The 22,866-nt window shown below is 45.9% G+C and overlaps 2 protein-coding genes across 35 annotated transcripts in view; both read right to left on the bottom strand.

Annotated features, from left to right (window-relative positions):
• Positions 1–38: 38 nt before the first annotated feature.
• Positions 39–8,492, bottom strand: bmp8a (bone morphogenetic protein 8a). Of its 2 annotated transcripts, XM_035182645.2 has the most exons (7): positions 7,224–8,488; positions 2,985–3,177; positions 2,089–2,237; positions 1,822–2,001; positions 1,456–1,535; positions 1,258–1,368; positions 39–682 (listed from the first exon to the last, which is right to left on the bottom strand). In XM_035182645.2, exons 1-7 carry the CDS (start codon positions 7,723–7,725, stop codon positions 533–535), a joined length of 1,365 nt encoding a protein of 454 aa, XP_035038536.1. In that variant the 5' UTR covers positions 7,726–8,488; the 3' UTR covers positions 39–532. The 2 variants fall into 2 exon arrangements, with proteins under 2 accessions (XP_035038536.1, XP_047200178.1); XM_047344222.1 differs by having other exon boundaries at positions 1,822–2,237; positions 7,224–8,492.
• Positions 8,493–12,349: 3,857 nt separating this feature from the next.
• The window catches only part of LOC118124678 (microtubule-actin cross-linking factor 1), a 174,444-nt gene continuing 163,927 nt past the window's right edge, over positions 12,350–22,866 (bottom strand). For 14 of the 33 annotated variants that reach the window (XM_047344265.1, XM_047344266.1, XM_047344287.1 and 11 more), the window contains 13 exons: positions 22,681–22,792; positions 22,387–22,538; positions 22,113–22,275; positions 21,864–22,018; positions 21,696–21,770; positions 20,219–20,236; positions 19,327–19,444; positions 18,237–18,299; positions 17,526–17,558; positions 15,317–15,534; positions 14,680–14,802; positions 13,855–13,963; positions 12,350–13,409 (listed from right to left, as the gene is read on the bottom strand). In XM_047344265.1, coding sequence (XP_047200221.1) covers positions 13,171–13,409; positions 13,855–13,963; positions 14,680–14,802; positions 15,317–15,534; positions 17,526–17,558; positions 18,237–18,299; positions 19,327–19,444; positions 20,219–20,236; positions 21,696–21,770; positions 21,864–22,018; positions 22,113–22,275; positions 22,387–22,538; positions 22,681–22,792 — 1,578 coding nt within the window. In that variant the 3' untranslated portion in view covers positions 12,350–13,170. The remainder of the gene's footprint in view (positions 13,410–13,854; positions 13,964–14,679; positions 14,803–15,316; positions 15,535–17,525; positions 17,559–18,236; positions 18,300–19,326; positions 19,445–20,218; positions 20,237–21,695; positions 21,771–21,863; positions 22,019–22,112; positions 22,276–22,386; positions 22,539–22,680; positions 22,793–22,866) is intronic. The other 19 variants (XM_047344269.1, XM_047344270.1, XM_047344290.1 and 16 more) reach the window with 8 other exon arrangements.

The following is a 22,866-nucleotide window of genomic DNA, read 5'->3' as shown; positions in this document are numbered from 1 at the left end:
GGTCGTCTCAGTTGAATTTGTGGACATTGGATGGAAAAAAGTACTTTATTTAGTTTCTGTTTCCACAGGTGAAGATAATGTAAATATCTTTATTCATTGAATACATTTAAAAATTCTCTTCTTATAGATTCATGTTGCAAACTACAAAAAACCAAACAGGCATCACTAACGGCGCGTGGAGCCGTTTTACATCATTTACCTGTAAAAACGTGTGTGTGAGAGTTTGGTGTCTCCAGGTGAGGAAGAGGAAAAAGATTCTAATGTTTAATGCAGTTTAACATTTGTGCTTTTAAACGTCCTTCCATGATTCGACCTTTGCTCTGAACACTGGAGCCGACTGAGCTTTAAGGTCAAAGGTTGAGATTCAGCCACAGGACGGATGGGAAATTAAACGTTGTGAACATAAACAAATTTCCTCAGTCTGGAAAATGTGGTACAAGAAAGATTTAAAGCTTTTCAGTAAAAACTGTGGGAGATAAAGCGATCCCAGTACAGTGGAACCAGCACGCGACTGGTTTGAGCTTCCCTGTTATCATAGACACCCGCAGGTCTTCACCACCATGTTTCGATGCTTCTTGAGGATCACGTTGTTGTTGTCGTCGTAGAAGAGGACGGAGATGGGGCTGAGCTTGGTGGGAGCGCAACACGCCTTCGGAACCTCGTCCGGCTTCAGGAGGTGAACCTGCCGGGACAGACGTGTCAGCTTTACTCCATTGCATTGATCATAAAAGAAGTAAGAAGAAGTTTTAGTGGAATAGAAGTAGAAGTACTACACTGTGGTTATATGCCTCCACCAATCAGGGTTGTTTCTATCTACATCTTTTATCTTTCAAATCCACGGTAGGTTTCTTTGACCTTTGAACTCTTGACGTCTAATCAGTTAATCTTTGAGAGACAAGGAATCAACCTCTCTTGGGAATCTGACATCCACCGTGACCTCTGATCTCCAGAAGGCCTCGAGGTTCAAACATGAACTGATAAAGAGTTTGTTCTCGTTCTTGTGTGAACGCAACATCTTAGTATCACTTCAGGGGAATTCCTTCAAACGTGCATTTAGACTCAAAGACGCTCAAGTGACCGTCCTTTTTTAGAAAGGGACGCCTCATCTGAACAGTTCCATGAGAGAATCTGTGAGTAGAAGGAAAGGAGTAACTGATTCTGGAGGTCAAAGGGTCGCGGTGGCCTCACAAACCACGTTTCTGGCCTCTTGAATATTAAATCTCAAATTAGTTGTTAAGAAGTGTCGTCTGTACTGACCACTTGCTGGATGAGTGCGTGGTTGGTGGCGTTCATGCAGGAGCCCAGAGGATAGAAACACTCTCCGTCACAGTAGTAGGCCGAATATCCAGTCGGAGCCAAAACCCAGTCCTGAAATAAAGTTCAAGAGCAGGAAGTTATTTTCTAATCTGTCAATAAATGTGTTATGAGATAAGGGAAGTTGGATTCGGAGCTGACCTTCCATCCCAGGTCACTGAAGCTGACGTACAGTTCATGTTTTTTACACGGCTGACCCCCGTTGTTGGCCGGACTCCGATCTGAAGCAGAAAACACATTCTGATTGACGTCACTGAACTCGTACAGTTTCTATATTTGAAGGATTTATGATTGATCATCTTTAAAACATCTGTTTGAACTCTACACAGAATTTATAAACTTATGTTCCATTATTTTCCTGCCAAGCACGAACAAATCAAAGAAGATTTAACATAAAAGCCTTGAAGTCACAAATGATTTCCACATTTTCACTTCCAAAAACTCATCAAGACACAAACTCAAAGCGTCAGAGCCTGAGATCTGAGCTGTGTGCGCCTGGACCCTTACTATGAATGCTGGGAACTGGGAGGTCGTATTTGGGTTTCTTCCTGCGGGGGTGAGGCTTGACGGCTCGGGGGGGCCGGCACGGGACCTGGCTCTCCCTGAAGAAGGTCACCATGAAGGGCTGCTTGGAGCGAGGCCCCCTGCGGCCCACCAGGCCGATCCAGCCCGCGGACAGGGAGCGGTCTGCAGAGGAGGAATTCATTAGGTCGCACACAGACAGAAGCAGGACGCAGCAGCAGGACTGTGAAGGTGCAGTGGTGCTGCTCTCACCCTCCTCCGTCTCCACGTACAGGCGGATTCCCAGGTTGCTGCGCGGGTGGAGGAGCCAGTGGTTGGCGGCCGTGGTGACGTCGAAGGCCAACCAGCCCTCCTGCCCTGCCGGCACCGACTGCATGTCCAGCAGCACCAGCTCCGGCTCCCTGACCAACACACAAACATCACACTCCATTAACTGTGGAAGACGAATGTGAAAAACCTTCACTTGTCACATGATCAACTTCTAATACGGTGGATTTCCCTCGTTGTTTGAATTGAACACTGAAAATCATCCACACACACAACTTCTCCTACGTTTATATACTTTGACTTCATTGGGATTAATATTCACAAACCATGTTACTCTGATTAGAGGAGGATCTTCTTAATTTATGAAGCTATTTTCAAATAATGCTTCAAAACATTGAATAAACTCATTTTACACATGTTGATGTTCAGCATCTTAGTGTTTTAATTTTTACTAACTAGCACTAAACAAAGAGGAGCTAATGACACCAGTCACCTCATGGTGGCGCCAGAGGAGAAGAGAATCTTCCTCACAGATCTTTAATGTCTGAAACTAATATTCATGAGAATCCATCGTTTACTCAGAAGTTTCAGAGGTGGAGAAACTGACAAACATGAAAACTACACGTTAAAAGTAATGAAAGTGTGAAAGATCCTCTACAACAACGTAAAACAACTGAAATCCTCATCATAGATTTGTTTGGAGGCAGAATTATAACATGTAACATGGTTTGTAAGTAAAGAGAAACGAAAGTCAAGACAAAAGTTAAGTTCATTATCTGGCAACTTGTCAATTAAAACCTCGACAGTGATCATTTCCGTTTGGGACCAAGTTTCAGCTCAGTTCGATCAAACAGGATGAAGATGAATCAGAAAGCTGGAACCTGTGTCTGTTCTCTCTCTGGATCTCGTAGACGGAGATGTGCAGCGTCCGATTCGCCCTCTGACCCATCGTCAGGGTTTTGTAGATCCGAAACTCTGCTGCCGTCACCGTCTCCCCCTGAGGGAGGGGGGTCAGGTCGAAGCGAAACTCCTTCCAGTAGGGACGAGGCTGCAGGAGGTCCCGCTCCTGCTCCACTGCAGACACACAAACACACAAACACACACAGAGGTCACACACACACACACACACAGAAATCACAGACACAACAAAGGTGGTGAACACAGTCTGTAGATTTGTTGTCTTTATAACTTTAAATAAATGTTTCATTCCACTGAAGTAATGAAGATTTTATCTCCGTTTCTTTTCCTGTTGAGTTCTTATGTTTACAGACAGATTTAATAAACACGTCCAGCAGAAGTTTAGCATCAGCTCGGCTCAGTTAAATGTGTAAAGTTGAACATTCTCATAAAACACGTTCCTGAGACATGAAGAAAATAACCTGTAAAATAAAGGTTTTACTGCAGCAGCTCTTCATCTGACCTCAGGGTGACGGTGCCTTGCTAAAGGACACATCAGCAGCAGAGGGTTCTGTCACGTTCCACTTTACTAGGACAAACGTCCTCAGCTTTAAATCAACAGAAGCAAAAACTACACAACACACACGGAAAAACAAGGAACCCCAAACACGTCAGGACGCAAATGAAGAGAACACACACCCCTGCAGTAAATACACACATCAAACAGTATCTCAATTTATCATATATTCACTGTGTGTTGTTGTTGTGTGTGTGTGTGTGTGTGTGTGTGAGTCCTTGTTGAACCTCAGAGGGACATGAAACAGCTCTGGTAACTGGGGTTTTGGTACACAAGGACAACCACACACACACACACACACACACACACACACACACACACGCACAGTGAATATATGATAAATTGAGATACTGACGACTGGACACCCTGATGGGCTGGGTGCTCTCGTATCAGCACACACACACACACACAGTGACACACACACACACCACACACACACACACACACACACACACACACAGACACACACACACACAGACGTAATTAGAGACACTTAGTGCTCTGAACCTCAGCAGCTGCTCAGCACACACACCACTAATTGCAGCCCTCTCTGGTATTTTTAGCGTCGCTCCTCCTCACCAGTATTTTCATCTCGCTTCGGACCGTTAGCTTTTTTTTTTTTTCCGGTGTGTGTCAGTGGGGCCTTTAATTCTAACCAGCTGTGTGTTCCCATTACATCTGTGTATGAACACACACCCACACACATCAACTGACATGAACTACACACACACACACACACACACACACACACACACACACACTGATTAAATTAGTCCCAGGAATAGAAACTGAATGTTTCATATCTGCAGTCGATCAAGTGACGTTTCAAATCTAAATCACAAATCTAAAGTAGACGATGATGTGTGTTGCGTTCAGGTCGTGAACAGACACACAATGAGTCTGTGGTAATTAACACAGACAAGTGATGTGTTGGTCTGTTGGTCTGTTGGTCTGTTGGTCTGTATAAGAACTGTTGGTGCAGATCTGGACAAACGGGAAGATCCAGGAAAATGTCTTTACTTTCTTTGACGTTAGGTCTTTGACATTTTCGCAGATTTCTCAGAGAATAAAATGCATCTCGATCTATTAATGAGATTACTGAGATTCACAGGACTGATTTCTAAGAGTGTGTGAGATGTTTTATCCGTTGTGTTACGAAAAAGCTACTCAACGGATTTCCACAAAAACTCGGTGGAAAGAAGGAACAGAACTCTTTAAATGTCGGGGTGGATCTGGACAAACGGGCAGATCCAGGAAGTTGGAATCCTTCTCTTGAAATTAGAAATGTTTGGACATTTACTTCGGGGATTAATTCATGGATCTTGATTTTTTTTAAAATCTATCGTATTCTGGTGCAGCTCGGTTGAATTTAACGGAACCGCTGGGAACCACGAAACTCGTCTGAAGGATGAGACACGAGCCGAGACAGAACTCAAGTGAAACTGGACAAAACAGCAGATTGAGGAACGTTTCTTATCACTGTCTTTAACATTTCTTTTGAGATTCTCACACATTTGGATCTGGATCTTGGATTTAAATAGTCCGACACGTTTAGGAGGCTGATGTGTGAGTGTGGATCCACGAGGAGGCTGCTGGGCCTTGATGGAGGTTCGAGCTTCAGCCTCAGTTGCATCTACAGTTCATTTGTGTTTCACAGTAAAACAGCAGCTTCTCTGTTTAAAACACTGAGGATCACATGAGTCACCTCTGTTTAGAGCACGGCGGTGGGTTCAGGGGATGAAATGTTTCTGCAGTGTTGACTGATAAATTTCAGGGTGTGTTTCCTTCTCCATAACAGAGAAGAACTCGGAGAAGGAGCCTTTAATTTGACGAGTTCATTAAATACACTGAGCTGAGTGGGGGGGGACCATGTTTCCCACGATGAGCTGGACTCCAGAGAGAAGAGCTGCAGGAAGGAAGCCATCGAGAACAGGATGTTTAATTTTGACGCTGTCACAGATTGGCATCACTCAGGCTGAGGGTGGGTTCATGCATTCACCGGCTCTGGTTCTTAAACTCCAGGAAGGATAATAGGGAAGAACATCTTTCATATCAGTTATCAAACTATTTGTTTTGCCCTCACATCCTCCCTGGAGCCTGAAGCTTGCAGCGGACTGGTGAAGGAGCAAACTAACTGGTTCAGCTCCTTTTAAATGACGGTTTCCAAGCTTGAAAGTTGGACTAATTATCAACTCGAACGACCGAGGACCAACAGTCTCCTGATGAAACCACGTTTAAATTCACTAGATCCAGATTTAGATTTGCACCAAATCACACACACTCAGAAATATCAATCCCCTCAACATGTCGGATTTCTTTCTACGAGTTATTCGCTGGGAAATTGGTTAAACTGAATTGTATGATTCGTCCTGTGATCATCTGTTTGGTAGTTTTCACATCTTATCCAGGAGAAGATCTGAACCCTCCTGGTTGAGAACCAGTGGTTGATGAAGCTCCACAGTGGGATGTGATGGGTTCAGGCCAGAGCGGACTGGAGGAGTTACTGGGTTGAAATGGAAACTGTAGTGACGCTGGTTTGAATTCTCTCTGTGGGGGTGAATGATTGTGGAAACTCCAACGGCAGCGGGGACATGTCGGTGCCGTCGGGTTCACAAAGTGTAATTTAATCTGCTCACAGTTTACGTTTCGATGCCAAACCACAAAGTCAAAAACTGCTCCGTCACTCAAAGTGCAGATCAGGATTCTCTCAGAGACGAGAGGAGGAAACGAGGGTTTGATGAGAACACGGAGCTGCATGAAGGTTCTCGATGAGATGAACCTGCTGCTTCGAAGCTGGTTTTCTTTATTTGGATTAAACTCAATGAAAATGTAAATAAAACAACTTTATCACAGTTTCTCTGGAAGTTCTCTGCACCAAGAAAAAGTCAAACTCATCAGTCAGCTGTAAATCTACAGTGTTGGAAGGAGGTTGAGTTCTCACTGTTTGTTTGTTTGTTTGTTTGTTTGTTTGCAGGATTACACAAAAATCGACTGAACAGATTTCCACAAAACTTGATGGAACAGATTGATTTCTTTACTTTCTTTAACATTGTGTGAGAGGACGTTTTTATATTGTTGTTATTATTTTTATTTCCACTGTTTCTTCCCAGGAAGTGAATCTCAGAACTTCAGGTGTGTTTACTGACTCATTTCTATGAGTGTGTGGAACCTGGTGCAGGTTGTTGGGCCTTGAGTGACTTTCTACTTTATTCTTTTAATAGTTTTATTTATTCCTGTATTGATGTTATTGTTGTTATTCTTGTGCATAGTGTTATTATATGTATTATATATATTCAGTGTTTTTATCTGTGCTCTGCTGCAGCTGAATTCATTTAAAAAGTACTGATCTGATACCTGCAGGTTTTACTCTGATGCATTATGGGATTCAAGTCTAATCCAGTTTTTTATTCTAATCAAATCTTGTTGTGAATCTAAACTTCATCAGAGATTCTTCATTTTTTCCAACTTGAGGATCCCTACAAAATAAATTTCCAGGGACAATTTGACATAACCTACTTGACCCCCGGGGACCACAGACCCCGTTTGAGAACCACTGACCTCCACCACAGACTCTCATCCCCCCCATTGACTCTCTACAGGAGGATTTCTGGCTCCTGCTCTTGAACAGGGAGGAAACACGACTCACCCACGTTGACGAAGCTCATCACGGTGTCGGCCTCGCTCACCACCGTCCCCAGCGCTGGCGTGTGCGTGCTGAGGGTGGGCAGGGCCGCGTGGTTGACCTGAGCCAACCTCTCTGCCCCCCCGAACCTCCCCATGCCCGCTGCGTTCAGGATGATCTCGTTCCCGTCGTCCTCCCCGTCCGCCGACATGGCGTGGTAGAGGTCCAGCATGAAGAGCGGGGCGGAGGAGGGAGGACGCAGCGGCGGGTGGGGTCTGGGTCGTCCGGGCAGACCCAGGATGGACAGGATCTCCTTCTGCATCTCCTTCTTCTCGCGGCCGCTGAGCCGCCGGAAGCTGGAGTGGACCACGGCCTCGGCCTGCTGGCTCCACAGGGAGAGCAGGAGGAGCAGGGGGAAGAGGAGCAGGGTCCTGCGGTGGAGGAGGAGGCCGCCGCTGATGCTCGAGTGCTGCCTCTTCATTCTGGTGCAGAGGCAGGAGAAACTGCAGGAGACGTCTGAGGCCATGACTGTGGCTTCTTCTCTGGAACCAAGACTTGATTCAGGTTTGATTCCCCCTGTGAATCCAGGCTGGGACCTCAGTTGTGTCCAGTTTGTCCTCAGGCTGCTTCTGCCTTGATTTATCCCTGATGTGTTTAGAGGAGAGATTCTGGACGGGACGTGTTTACAGCCTTAAACTGCCTGTTTATCTTTCCCTCCCCTCTTTGCCTCCCTCGCTCCTTCTCTAATCTTAAAGGAAAAACCCTCCTCACCCTCTGATCTCCCTCGCCCCTCAGCCGAGCCGCAGGAGAAACTCAGATCCTGAATGAAGACGAACCAGATCCCAAATGGAAGATGTGTCCTCGCCGTGAAGATGCAAACCCTGAAGAGCAGGTGCTGCAGAGGTCAGGGGTCAAACACGGGAAGTTTTCCTCGACCTCTCGGGGGAAATAAAGTCGTTCACACCTGCAGTGAGTTCAAGCAGATGCCGCACGAGGAGCAAATCACGGCTGGAAGCTTTTACCCCGACGTCCCCACCCACACGTCTCCAGATGTCTTTTCTTAATCCAACGTATAAAAGCGATATAACTCCGGGAAATTGTTTCCTGATTGTCGTCCTCCAGAGAGGCCGCAGGTTTCCTCCTGCAGTCCTGAAGTGTGCTGCAGCTCGAGTGTGTGCACACGAGCTGCAGAGTGTAAGAGCAGAGCTGTGCAGTGTGAGGGAGTTTCCAGCCTCTCCCTCTCTTTCAAGTCTTCAAACTCCTCTCTCTCTCTCTCTCTCCCTCCTGCTCACATCTCATCATCACTCCTCCCAGTGGTCTCTCTGGGAGACCTCATCCCTCTCTCGCCTCTTTACCTCCACCCCTCTATCTTTTCATCCTCTCATGACTGCTTCCTTTCATAGAGGATCGACGCCGAGTCTCAGGCGGATCGTGCAGGGACAGATGTGCACGGAAGGTTTCGGAGCCTAAAGGGGATTTAACTTCCTAACACGTCAAATATAAGTGCTGTACAAATAAAGTTATTAATATTATTATTGAATGTAAAAGTTTTATATTGTTATTTTAACAGCAAAGAATTAGAAGAAAAATAAAACAGGCAAAGTTTGAGTTTTGGAATAATTTCTAAAAAGTTCTGGTTTATTTTCAGTGGTTTTCAGTAACTTTTAGTCAAAAGTTTTTTAACTAACTTTGCATCGTTCACTTTCTTTAACATTATGAGATTTCACTTGTTTCTCAGAGAATTAATCTTTGAGCTTGATGAATAAAAACATATTTATGAGCGTGTGAATAAAACCTGGATCTGGAGAATTTAAATGTGTTTTCATGAGAGGACGTAATGAAAGTGTGAGTTCTACTGAGCGTCTCTTAGTTTTGACCTCGAAGATTAAATTAAACTTGTGTTTGTTGTGAACTGTAACTTTATGATGTTTGGCTCGAGATCAAAACTCCACATGGTCTTTTAAACTTAATTAATGAGTGTAGAGGATGTTTGTCTTTGAGCTTTAACGTTTAGTTTGTATGTTTAGTATGTGTATGATGCTAGTTAACAAAGTATTTATCAGAATTTTGATCAGGAAAAAGACACAACTTGTTTTAACCTTTATTTTTAGCATCATAACCTTTTTCTACATTTGTCACTTTTCCTTTGCCAACAGTAAAACTTCCAAACGTCTCCTCTCCAGCGTCCTCACCGAAGCTCGTCCTTCACTAACTGGAAAACATCAAACTTCCGCTTCGACCTCAAACTGGAGGAGAAACGATCCCTTCTGCTCTGAAGTGGCAGTTCTTTGCGTTGCACGGCGTAACAACATTTCCCGTTGACACATTCATTAGTTTACTGAGCTTTCCCTGCAGCAGAGCTAATGCAAACACTCTCAGTACACGTGTGTGTGTGTGTGTGTGTGCGTCTGGACCAAAAGGACTGGGAGGGAAGAAATGACTCAAATATAGTAGTGAGGTGGAGGCCTGTGCCAGCTCGTGTTTGTGTACTCGTCTCTTCAAAGCAGCCTGGTACTTGTGGTCACTTTGAAAGGCCTGAATAACACTGACCAAACCAAACTGACCACGGTTCATTCTGTCCGGGCCCAAAGGGCGAGTCCCAAATGCCAGGAATTAACGCTCTGCCCATTTTTGTTTTCCTTCTCCCTGCACATCTGCAGCTTGAGGAGGTTTTTGTCTGGAGAGATAATGGTGAGAGGAGAAAGAGAGGATGAGGAGGGAGTGAACTGAGGAGGAGGAGGAGGAGAAACAAAGAGGGAGCTGAGTGACCTTGAAACCAAATCAACCCAAGGAAAAAGGACTGAGAGGGACGTGGTGGAACAAGGGTGAGGACTGTCATCGGAGAGAGAGTCTGGGATGACAGATGGACGGACAGAGATGGAGTGTGTGTGTCTGTGTGTGTCTGTGTGTGTGTCTGTGTGTGTGTACACACAGCTGCAGAGCGTGGACTCAGACCTCATCATCTCCGGTGGCGCGACCGAATAAACAGGACAAAGTTATTTTCACGTCTCACACAGACTGAGACGGTGATTAAGAAATTAGAAAAGAACAAATAACCCGAGATTGAAATGATGAAAGTGAGTCTGCTCCTCCAGCTCCTGCGTTCACCTCCTCGCCGTCCAGGGAGGAGAAGATCCAGCCGGGCGTGTCCTTATCGCCTCAGGATAATTACTGAGAAATGTCCGGTCGCTGCCTGGGAGTCTGTTGCACATCGACACACGAGCAGAGGGAAGGAAACTCACATTCAGCTCATTCTGATAAACAGAGAGCTGAACGCACCCCCCCCACACACACACACAAGAGCTGCGTTCAATAGGACGTTTGTCAGCTTGTGCAGATTAATTCAAATATAAAAACTGGATAATCTGTAAATATACAAACTAAATGAACTGAAGTCAGGATCAGTGATAAGACATAAAACTAATGAAGTGAAATAAACATAATCACAAAGAAAACAGCTGCAAAAACATCACACACACACACAACTTCTACTGTATGTGCACAATAAATGTGCACGTTCACGTGGTGTAAAACTAAATCATGCTGCTAAACATAAAACATGTAAAAGTACATTTTAAAACCAGGAGATCTCCCAGTAAAGGCCCAACAGTCTCCTTATGAAAAACACATTCAAACTCAATAGATCCAGATGTTTATTTGGATCTGAACCAGATTCTACACATTCAGAAATATCAGGCCTTTAAAAACACAAACTAACAAACAACACAAAAACTTCTAACAGCCTCAACATGAAGAATTAATGTTCAGCAGGTTTCCAATAACTCACAGAACAGCTACTGATTTAACATGACGTGTGAATTCTGGTACTTTTTCAATAAAAGTGAATTAAACAATTAGATGATTATCAAAAAAGCTTTTAATTTACTATCAATTAACGATTTCACAGCTCAGATATGATGCATAAATCAGAAATAACCACAGACAGCAGAGAGTTTTACTGCAAGCATATTTTAATACAAAAACAGAACAAAAAATGTTTATATTTTAGTTTTTTGTTGAACTTTTACACAATTGACTCCTGTTAACCCCCCCCCCCCCCTTTCATGTTCTCATCATCACACTCAGAGAAGCTCAGCAACAAAAGGTGGCGGACTCTGACCCCCCCGCGCCGCCCCCCCACCCCTCCTCAGAGAGACAATAAATAAATAAAAATCACCTTAAGATGTTTTTTTTTTCTGTCTTACTGTAATTTCATTAGTTTTCCTAATCTTCATCTGTCACACGGAGACACGGAGACACGGAGACACCTCGACCCGCCAGCGACGGGACATTTGAAAAAAAAGCCTAGAAGAAGAAGAGGAGACGCCGGGGAGGGACGTGAGGGAGGACGACCCGCTCTCATTGGTCCGCTCGGCCCAGGGACTCCTGTCATTCATATTTGTGGTTCTGTCTACACATGAAGGGCAAACCCCTTTGGTCGTGGTCTGGGAATTATCGTCGTTAGCGAACGAGTAAAAACAACAAACAAGGCTGCCACTAGCGTCCGAGACCCAGTGATCGGCGTCGCACGAAGTAGAAACACACACAGGTCGGAGCGGAGTGACACGCGTGTCCTCGGTACAAAAATCATAAACTCTTTCACCGTCGCTTTTTCTTTCCGCCGATATGACATGAAACTGAAAAATAAATAGATTCTTCTTTCAAGCTAGAAAACAAAAAAGTACAACTGGATTATAAATTAACCAGAAAACCACCAGAAGCAAAAAATGACATTCGCAAATTAAAATGTTTGCATACAGTGACAAGTCAATGACCTCTCGTAACAAAGACACACGTGACGCACATCCCTTAACGTGTGTGTGTGTGTGTGTGTGTGTGCTGCTGGGTTGCTAAGGGCAACGCAGTGTGGACATTAAGGTAGAACTGCAGAGGAAGAGACGACTAGTGCATGCTGGTAGTTGAAGTCCGTGAACACGGGTTAACACTGACCGAGGTGGTCAGCGCTGTGCTGTGAGATGAGTTTGTCTCCATGGAAACAGTCCTTCTGTTGCCAGTTTGTGATTTTTTTGCGTCCGATCGATGCGTCGGCGTGCGACTGACCCACGCCGCCCCCTTCGCTGAAATGCACACACGGGTCCGATCCTAACGTTCCAGCGGTCGGGAGGAGTCAGCTCTGCGGTGTTTGAGTGTGCGAGTGTTTGCCCTCAGCTGCAGCAGCACCGCCACCGCCACCGGTCCTCCGAGCCTGAGGTCGGCCGGTGTGTGTTTCCCACCTCCTGAGCTCTCCACATGTGGCGGCTGCCCATCTGCTGAGGTGACGCTTTCTCTCGCCAGAGGAAGCGACGGGGCGGTCGTTGCATATTTTCTTTTTTAACTCATCGTTGAGGCATCTGGCCCACAAGCCAAAATAATAACCCACAATTCTTTTCTTTTTTCCTGAAGGACATTTGAGCTCCTCTTTGTTTTCATAGCCGTGGCGGTGGCGGCGCTGGTGGTGGCGGTGGTGTGTCCCGCTCCCTGCCCCGCCTCTGAGTTACAATGTGCGTATCTGTGTGTCAGTGTGGTGTAAAGCAGTTTAAAGACTTTCTGTGTCGCTCTGTCTGAGCGGGACACAAGTGTGAAAGTAAGGCAGCATCACGTCTTGTCAGTCGGTGTTCGATTCCACGCTGGTGGGGAACTCGTGGAAGAGGAAGCAGGAGACTGGAAGGCAAACTGGAGTCGCTTCTTAAAGGGGAAAAGTCGGTTTCGCCCCCACAGACTCTGGACTGAGACGTCAGACCAGAACCTTTTTCCTCTTGGTTCTTTATTTTCAGACATTTTTCTAGGAACGGGGAAAGAACGAGAAGAACGTCTCATCCATCTCCTCCTTTCCCCTGATGTCAGTCAAAGTGCAGAGATTCAGTACAAGCCCCACGGATGGATGTGGAAGAGCGGGTGAACCCAAGATGGCCGATGACAGCAGTCCACCCTCCGTGACGGAGGTGTGATCCAGTTTCTCTTGTCCCTGCTCTTATTTCTTTGCAGAGCCCGGGGTCTTTGGGCTGGGCGTCTTCTTGGAGATGGTGGGGATCTTGGAGGGTTTGGCGCCGCTGCCGGGTCGCCTCGGGGTGTCTGAGGTGTCGGAGCAGACGGAGCGAGCGTCCTGGAGCTCTGAGGCGTCCGAGGCATCGCTGCCGCGCCGGCTGCCGGCTCGGCTGCCCGCCCGGCTGCCGGCTCGGCTGGTCGGACCACTGGCGCCTCGCTTTGGGTCTGATGGAGAAAATGGAGAAGAGGAAAAATGTGTTTATTTATATTTAGGTTTAAAGATATGCTAATGTAAGGAGGTCGGTCGGTTTATTATAATCTACGATAATAAACTTTATTTATTTAGCACTTTTCTTAACAAAATGCTTAAGAGAAAGAAGAAGCGGAGATGAACAGAATCCCTAACTTTCATTCTAGCGCCACCAGCAGGTCAAAGTTTTCACACACACACACACCAGTGAAACATCTAAGTCTTGCGCCACCATGTGGTGAACATTGTTTATTGTTGGATAAAAGTCTTGACATCTATCAGATAGATTATCTTGAGATCTGGCGCCCCCTTCAGGACAAATAGTTGATTCATTAACTTAGCTGTAGATCATCTTCTGTCTACAAACATTTGATTTTCCTCTGACGGGACCGAACAGTAAAGATCGATGTGTTCTCTCACCGCTTCGTCCTGGTTTGCTGCCGTGTGTCGTTCCTCCGTTCTCTCCGGTCAACGATCCGCGGCTCGAGTGGAAGGTCGGCCGCTTCAGCTTGGATCCCGACGCCGCCCCCTGCAGGAGCAACGGGGACACATCAGCTGAGGAAGACTCCACTGTGGAGCTTCATGTTACATTCACACTGTCGACATGGACACTATGGACATAACTTCAACACGGACACGGGACAAAGAGACAGACCTACAAACAAATATTCAACACACAAATTAAAACTCAACACAAAGAGACACATTTTGAACAAAACTCTCTGTGACAAAAACAAACTGCGGCTGCAACTTCAACATTTTCACTATTGATTAAATTGTTCTATAAAAACCAAAACATATTCAGTTTATTAATTATAGTTCTGTTATAAAATAAAGCAGCAAATCCCATAATCAATCATGAGAATGTGATTAATGATCAATCAATTACCAAAGAAGGAGGCGATTAACTAATCAATTAATCAGATAATTAATCTCATGACTCAGTCACACCTTCGCATACGAGTTGAACAGATAAATAAATAAACAAGTTAATAATTTAATGTTAATTTAAAATGTCACCTCTTAAGTTACAGGTCACAAAACGTTCACAGCCTCAGGAGATGAAAAATCTAAAAAGTAAAACTTGAAAACTCCAGTTTCAAGGTTTTTCCCACAGTTTCGGGCTAAAGTCAAACTTTACACGTGTTGGAGTTAGTGCATTAGCGCGTTCAGTGGGGGTGGGGGGGTGGGGGGGACGGGGAGGTGGGTGGGTGGGTGGGTGGGTGATCGGGGTGAGTGTGTTACCTCGTGCCCAGGAGTGGTGTGGCCGAGACCCAGATCTGGGCAGCAGTGGCACTTGGTTGACGTTGGAGTTTTACTGTGAGCCAGCCAGGGCTTGGCATAGTCACGCGAGTGAGTATGGGAGGACTGAAGGGAGGAAGGGAAGGGAGCAAGGAAGGAAGGAAGGAAGGAAGGGTGGAGCAGGAGAGCAAAGCAGCGTAGGAGAGAAGCAGATGAAGGAGGGAGGAGGAGGAGGAGGGAGGGGTTGGACAGCGAGGGAGTGCAGCGCAGTGTGTGTTTGTGTGAGAGCAGATGATTTTTATTTGAACAGAAAACCCATCAGAGCAGGAAGGACGTGTGTGAAGCCGGGTGAGCAGGAAGGAACGAGGGGAACGAGAGGAAGGAAAGAAAAACACAAAGAAACAAGAACAAAAAATAAAAATTCACAGTTAAGGATGTGGTGATATTTGACAACAACAGGAGGATGACAACAAGTGAACAATGTGAAACGTAAACAACACACACTCGCCCCTCTAACACACACAGACACACACACACACACACTGACAGCACAGCTCTTACACAACAACATCAGATGACGACAACAACACAGATCACTACATGATGTCTGAATCACATCTGATGTCTGAGATCATCTCACCCTGGACGATGCGGAGGCCGTCGGTGTGGCCGGGGTGGAAGGAGCCGAGGGGAGGGAGGCGCCGCTGTGGGAGGCGGAGGAGGAGGAGCGAGTGGGGGAGGCGTTTCTGGAGCCCGGCTTCGAGCGGCGTCCCCGGGAGCGGAAAGCGGCGAGGCCCTGAGACGCTCCCTCGGGAAGGATGAACTTCTCCCTCAGCTCCAGGTTGGTTCGCCCACGAGCTGGAGAGAGAGAGAGAGAGAGAGAGAGAGAGAGAGAGAGAGAGAGAGAGAGAGAGAGAGAGGGAGAGAGAGAGAGAGAGAGAGAGAGAGAGAGAGAGGGAGAGAGAGAGAGAGAGAGAGAGGGAGAGAGAGAGAGAGAGAGAGAGAGAGAGAGAGAGAGAGAGAGGGGGAGAGAGAGAGAGAGAGAGAGAGAGAGAGAGAGGAGAGAGAGAGAGAAACAGTAGAGACAAATTAGTTGGTGCGTTTACGTCGGCTCACAGTTTTCCTCCAGCAGGGGGCGGCAGAGGCAGCGAGCAGCGTGAGGGAGAGAGTCAGTGCTTCCTTGGCTGCAGACATCAGTCCGTGCATGTTTCATGAGAGTGCACGTGAGCGGATGTTTGGGGGCGGGGGGGGGAGAGGTCTAAGGTTCAGGACGTTATAAGTGCACCTGGGTAGAGTCATTATTATATACGCAACAAAAGTCAGCGAGTTGGAGACACACGTCGTCGCTGCAGTAAAAAGTGTTCACCAACACTTCAGCTCGTTTCACGGCCGGAGAAAACCAGAAAGTTAGAAACGCTGATTGTGTCTTTAAAGAGTTGGAAGAGAAGATTGATACCGAGCTGGAGCCAGTGGACATTTAGCCTAGCTTAGCATAAAGACTGGAAACAGGGGAAAAGTGCTTCTTTAAACTTACAATACTGACAATAAATATGATCATTTGTTTAAAACAAACTTTTCCCTGTTGGTTTTTGGACGGATTCAAAAACAATGTTGATTTATTGAGCATTTGAGGCTCGTGGTTTCTCGTCTTTATGCTAAGCTACGATAATTAGCTCCGGCCTGTAGCTTCATATCAAGATGTCGTCTAATTCTCAAACCAAACATCAAACTCGTCCTTGAAGCGAACGACGAGCGTCTCCAGTCGTTTCCCCGAGTGACGCACAAACACTCTCGTTGCGTATCTGTTTTTAAATCCTCTGAGGTTTCGGGTGGGAGCAAAAAGCACGGCCTCTCTTCTCTACTTTTTCACCATGCTCTCCAGTTCATGTTCTCCTCTGAAGGCTCAGCTCTGCAGCTTGTGTGTGAATATACGTGGAGGAGAGAGGAGGGGTGGGGGTGGGGGGCATGCCTGGTTTATGCGCATCGGGAGAGATTCAGAATTTCTCCCTCCTCTAAAAAGACACTCAGCAGCATTCTCGCACAGAAAGAAGTGCAGCAGCAGCCCCAGCAGACGACAACAAGCCGGGAGAAGCCAGAGAGAGAGAGAGAGAGAGAGAGAGAGAGAGAGAGAGAGATGGAGGAGGAGAGAGAGATGGAGGAGGAGGAGAAACATGGAGGAGGAACAAGATGAAAAAGAGGAAAATAGGCTGCAACAAGAAGAGAGAGAGAGAGGGCTGCAGCCGAATAGCAGCGGTGCAACTCCTCACAACCATCGTCCTCGTGCAACCGAACAGCGAGGCCGGGCGATTTAACGGGTGCACCCTGCAATTACGTCCCCCCTCAACGCCAGCCAGTCAGGTGCACCCTGTAATTGTGTCTCCCACCAACCAGCCATCGCATTTAAAGGAGCTGCGTTGGAAGCCAGCGTTATTAGAAACCCAGGCTGGCCACGCCCAGGTCTTACACACTTTACAAGTTTGACAAATCCCGTTTCGGTTTGTGCCGAGCATCAAACTTTAGTTTACAATCTGACTTGCGACCGTCTCATGTTCGCAAATTGAAAAATAAAAGTAGGTATTGAGAGAATAAAGTAAATTAGAAAGACCGTGGGTTGGCCAGGTCCTGCTTTTATTGTGAGTGAGGAAAGCATGATGCAAACATGAGGCAACACAAGACTGACGTCAGTGCCTGGACACACAAACCTGACCACAGTTAGAAACTATACACACACACACACACACACATATATAGACACACAGAGGACAGATGTGGTTAAAGACTGACAGCTGGACGCATGGATGGACGGATGGAAGAGATGGAAGTGAGAGACAGAGACGAAGTGTAGATACCTCGGCAGCAGAAATAGCCAGGAGTGACTGTCACTGAGAGACACAAGAGACAACGTGAGAAACCTGCAGGCTCATGGTGGAATGAAGAAAGTCTCACACACACACACACACACACACACACACACACACACACACACACACACACACACACACACACACACACACACACACACACACACACACACACACACACACACACACACACACACACACACACACACACACACACACACACTCTCTGGCATCGAACAATGAGTACAAATTCGTCAAAAATTACTCCATTAGTGACACACACACACACACACACAAAGAGATCATGAACACACACATACAGTCGACCACTCGGGGTCCAGACGAGTGTGAGCGACCCCTGTAGTGTGTTATTTTATAAACGTGAACACGTCAGAGCTTGCGTGAGCACGACAGCCAGGAGGGCGGGAGGTCGGGGGACAGTGGGGAGACACAACGTTAGTCAGGTGATCACAGTCAGCAAGGCACAGCGACACGGCCAAACCAACACAAAACCAAAAGGAGGTAGAGTTGGAGGAAAGATGACGAGAGAAAAACAAGAGAAAGCAACGAGAAGAAGAAGAAGAAGAAGAAGAAGAAGAAGAAGAAGAACGTGGGAAAAAAGGAACAGAGCAAAACAAACAGGACGGAGAGAAGACGAGCAGTGAGGAGAGGGTGAGAGAGAAAGAGGAGAAGTCCAACCTATACGAGATGAGATGGAGCTACTGGAGTCGGAGCGGAGAATCTTAAGTCCTGGATGTTGCACTGGAGAAGAGAGAAAAAGGAAGGGAGGGAAAAAGAGAAGGGAAGGAAGAGGAGAGAACTGAGGATCATGCAATACGACTGTTGTACTTAAAGAGGAAGTGTAAAATAAAACAAGACAGGGTAGAGACGGGGAGGAGGAGAGGAGGCCGTGAATTTACAGGAATAAAAACGTGAGATGATGAGATGATGAGTCCCTTCAGGACGACAAGAGATTTGTTTTGGGATGTGGGATGGAGAGATGGAGAGAGAGAGAGAGAGAGAGATGGAGAGAGAGAAACACCGCTCGGAGGAGCCCGACAAACACACCGACTGTAGACGTCACTGAAAAGAAACACTGGAGAGAGAAGTGAGACGGAGGTTCCTGCTTCACCTGCCGACGAACTGACTCCAGATCAGTGTTCGTACGTCGGGAGCTGCTGCTGTAAAGTGGGACTGTGTTTGTTTGTGTGATGCACAGAAAGTTTAACTTTTTGTTTTACAGCTGTTTCTTTTCTCATGTTGTGTTTGTTGAAAGTCTTTTTGGAATAAATATGTCGAGTAACGAATAAAAAATAATCTGTAGAACGGATTAATTTAAGTGCATTGTGTATTATAATACTGTTATAAAAAACTTGATATGATTAATTGTAATTGTAAATTAATTTTGATGAACACAACTGAATCTTAAATATATTTTTGTTATGTTGACATATTTATAGTTTCCATTATAGTTAAAATTTCCAGTTCAAAAAGTGTTTTAACCTTTATTTTGAACTGTAAAATGTTACTGTGTGTATGTGATGGACACTGGTCACTACATGTGTTGGTAATAGTTTCAAGAAAACTATATTTAACACATTGTTTATTTGAAATAAATAAATATATAATCGCTTTAAGACTCCAGTTTTGTTTGAGCTCTAATAAAAAACGTGAGAGAGACAGAGGAGGTTGACGAGGTTGTGATTGTGTGTGTGTGTGTGTGTGTGTGTGTGTGTGTGTGTGTGTGTGTGTGTGTGTGTGTGTGTGTGTGTGTGTGTACGTCACTCACCTCTGCATGGATCATTTTTAACCAGAAACTCGTCCAGAGCCATCCACCCGCCTCCGACTCGCACCATCACCGTGCTGCGCAGAATCCTGACGAGACGCAGCTGCTGAGAGTCGCCGAACTGAAGAGACACAAAAAGAAAACCACAAAGACCAAAGATGGAGCGAAGGAGGGAGAAAGAAGTGAGAGAGAACAGAAAAGAGGGCGAGAGGGAAAAGGGGAAGTGGAGGAACGAGGGAATCAGGAAAAAAAGATGAAAAACTTAGTGAGTAAAACAGTCGTTGACATCTTGATTTTAAATGATTTGCAGCATCAAACCAAACAAACAGCCCAAGAAACCGAATCTGAACAAACGACATTCTACTTCATGCAACGAGAGAAAGAAACATGCACTGACGATCCGCTGCTTCTCAGCCCAGTTCTCCCAGCGGCTGAGATCTACGCAGGATCATTTACAGCAGAAAACGCTAACATCTCTACGTTCAGTCGTTATAAGCAGAAGTTCCAAAGCGACACCACCAGCACAGAAGGAATTTTTCCGAGTCTCTTTCCCAGCAGCTTGATTTGCTCTCCAGCCTCAGTCCAAAGCACAAATCACCTCACCACTAATTACCACTCCAGCCATGTCCCTGTCGCCGGCTTCACATTGTGCAATTTGTCACTTTCAACACCCAACAAATCACAGCGGGAACATAAGTCAGACGGAGAAACCTGCTTTCGCGTTGCAGAGCCACGATGGAGTGCTGCTTCCTCTCGTCTTTAAATAACCGTATTCATGACGGAGACAACTTTATGTGGTGAGCGAGTGATGGCGGAGAGCGCAGCACTCCATCGGTGGGGAGCCGGGAAGCAGATCTCTCACGTCCGGTCACAGCAGCGGCAGCAGTCACTTTACCTGGTTTCCGAGGAAGAACTACAATAAATCCGGCGAACACGGAGCAGAGGAACACAAGGAGAAAGAAACAGAGCAAGAGTGAAACAACATGTACTGACGACAACTGGAGATTTCTAATGTGTGAAAGGATAAATCTTTGAGATCTTCTAAAAACTCTTAAACTGGAAACTGTGAGTTTTTCTGTTATTGGCGAATTAGTGGCGTGAGAAAACAAGATGGCAGTGGACATGAGTGTGTGGTTGTTATGACAACGAGCTGTGAAAGACGTTGTGTAACGCTTCAGGCTGATGAAGATGAGGTGACGACAGTGAGACAGAAGAAGGTGAAGCCAGACGCAGACATGGTCACAGACAGAAGAGCGAGTGGACGAGCAGCGTCCCCAGTGTCCTGCAGTCAGACGCTAGGATTCATTACCCAGTGGATAATGATGGAGTGAACTCTCTCACACACACACACACACACATATATACAGACACACACACACACACACACACACACATACAGACACACACTAGCTGTGGAAGTGATGGCCGATCCATTAGAAGCTGTTGAAAACTGCTTTAGTGGTTAATAGCTTCTGTAAAATGATGCACAGATACTCACAGACTGCTGGAGTTCAGGTTTTAAACAGGGTTCGTGTTTAGTAACTAACCACTCAGCTGATTTCCTTGACCTTTTGTGGAGGGGCGGGACACGACCCAAAAGGGAACCCGATACATTCAGGGGTGGATCTAAATCAGGACTCGGATCCAGGAATTTCTTTTTTCATTTTGTGTTTGAACGAGAGCACGGACGGTTTGTCTGTGATGTCCCCCTGAACCAGGAAGGATATGCAGTACAGATAAAGGATGAATGGGTTCATTTACCGTGATGTCCTTTAAGTTTTTACAGTTATTTTCCTTTTCTGATGTTCAGATTCATTAGTGAAGATGTGAATGAGAGCATGAGGCTCACAAACCACTTGTATTTGAATCAAACTCTTTCTAACTGACTTTGAACAGCTCCTGTGAACCAGGTACAGCTCCGCCTCTCTGTGACCCAGCAGCTCCGTGAGTATCGTCACATTTACACGGTTTTGTTAATGTGGTGATGACGAATCCTGGAGTTCTGTGACACGTTATTAACATGTTGCATCAGTGTTATTACTTGTTATGATACAGACAACATGAACAAACACAGGAAGACGTCGTGATGTGAGATGGAAACATTCAAACGCTGTGAAGTTAAGTGTGAGTTGTTAATTGGTGACTGAGGAACAAGTGAAGACACAGTTAACAATAGATTAATAGTTCTAATAATAATAATAATAAAAATAATAATAATGAGAGCTGAGTCAAACAGTTTTTACAAAGTTATGTTCAATTGCATCAATTAAGAAACAATTAACATTAACAGTCCTTTGTTAAAGTGTCTTGAAATGAAATAACAGTTTCTATTCTCTATATTTCAACTCAAACTAAAAACTGAACAAACTTACCCGGTATTTGTTTTCTCCGATCTGCTCCACCTGGAACCTCTTGGCACATTTACACTGAGCCACCTGACGAGTCACCTGCAGGACAACAGACAAGATGTCAGTGGACGCGTCTCATCCTTCACATCCACTAGTCGGGGACTAAAACTGGTCGGGGACAAGTTTTCTCACCTCGTCCTCGATCTTGTCAGCGTCGGTGGTTGGTCGGTACGCGTCCTTGTTGGGGTGAAGAGCGGCGACAAATTCGTAGTAGTCGATGTAACCGTCTCCATCTCTGTCAAAGATGTCGGCCACCGCGGTCATCTCCAGTCTACTGGTGGGAAACTCTGCACGGAGGGAAAACCAGAATCCATAAATAATCCATAGATTAAATGCAGCTATCACAATAAACAATAAACCAAACGATCCCTCATCTCTTACTTGAGGCCAGGATCCCGTCGATGAACTCCTGACGCGTGATCTTTCCATCCTGGTCCTTGTCGATGCGTCGGAAGAAATCCATGACGCGGGACTTCTTGTGGTTCATCCAGCGCATGTACTTCTTCCTCCACACGTCAAAGTCGAAGTTGGCAAACTCCTTGAGCTGAGAATGATAATGAGGGTTGATGTCAAAACATAACATCTCAAAAAGTCTGTGTTGTAAACTTAATTATCCGCCGTGACCCAGATTGTGACTGTATTTCATTTGAGATACCTCCTCCAGTCGGTCCAGAGCATCGTTGAGTTTGCGCTGCCGGTCGAGAGCCAGCAGCCACACTTGCTGCCACCGGGCACAGAGCTGGTTGAGTCGTGGGTTTCCTCCTGAAAGCTGCATGGCCGCCTGCTGCTGCTGCTGCTGCTGTTTGCCTGCAGAGGTTACAGAGATTTAAAATGTGTTGGCGAGTGAGTCATCTGTACGTTTCCAACACATGTTGTTTAGAACATGTTGTTCTAAAGAAGCAGGGGATGATAATATTTGTGGGACAGATGTAAACACAGGTCGACGTACGAGCTCCTCTCCTCTCCGACAGGCTGCTGTGAGACTCCGCTGGTTTTCTCTTGTACGTCTTCGTCACTTTGTCCACGTCCGGCTGCTTCCTCGTCATCTCCTCCATGAAGGTCTGAGAGGAACAAACACGCTCAGGATGAAAACGACCACTACATACACGTTAAAGAGTGAAACGGGTCAATGTAG

The sequence above is a fragment of the Hippoglossus stenolepis genome, chromosome 17, assembly GCF_022539355.2.
Source record: "Hippoglossus stenolepis isolate QCI-W04-F060 chromosome 17, HSTE1.2, whole genome shotgun sequence".
Classification (NCBI taxonomy): Eukaryota; Metazoa; Chordata; class Actinopteri; order Pleuronectiformes; family Pleuronectidae; genus Hippoglossus; species Hippoglossus stenolepis.
Note: the sequence above shows the minus strand (reverse complement) of the source record. Positions and strands in the feature narration are given on the sequence as shown.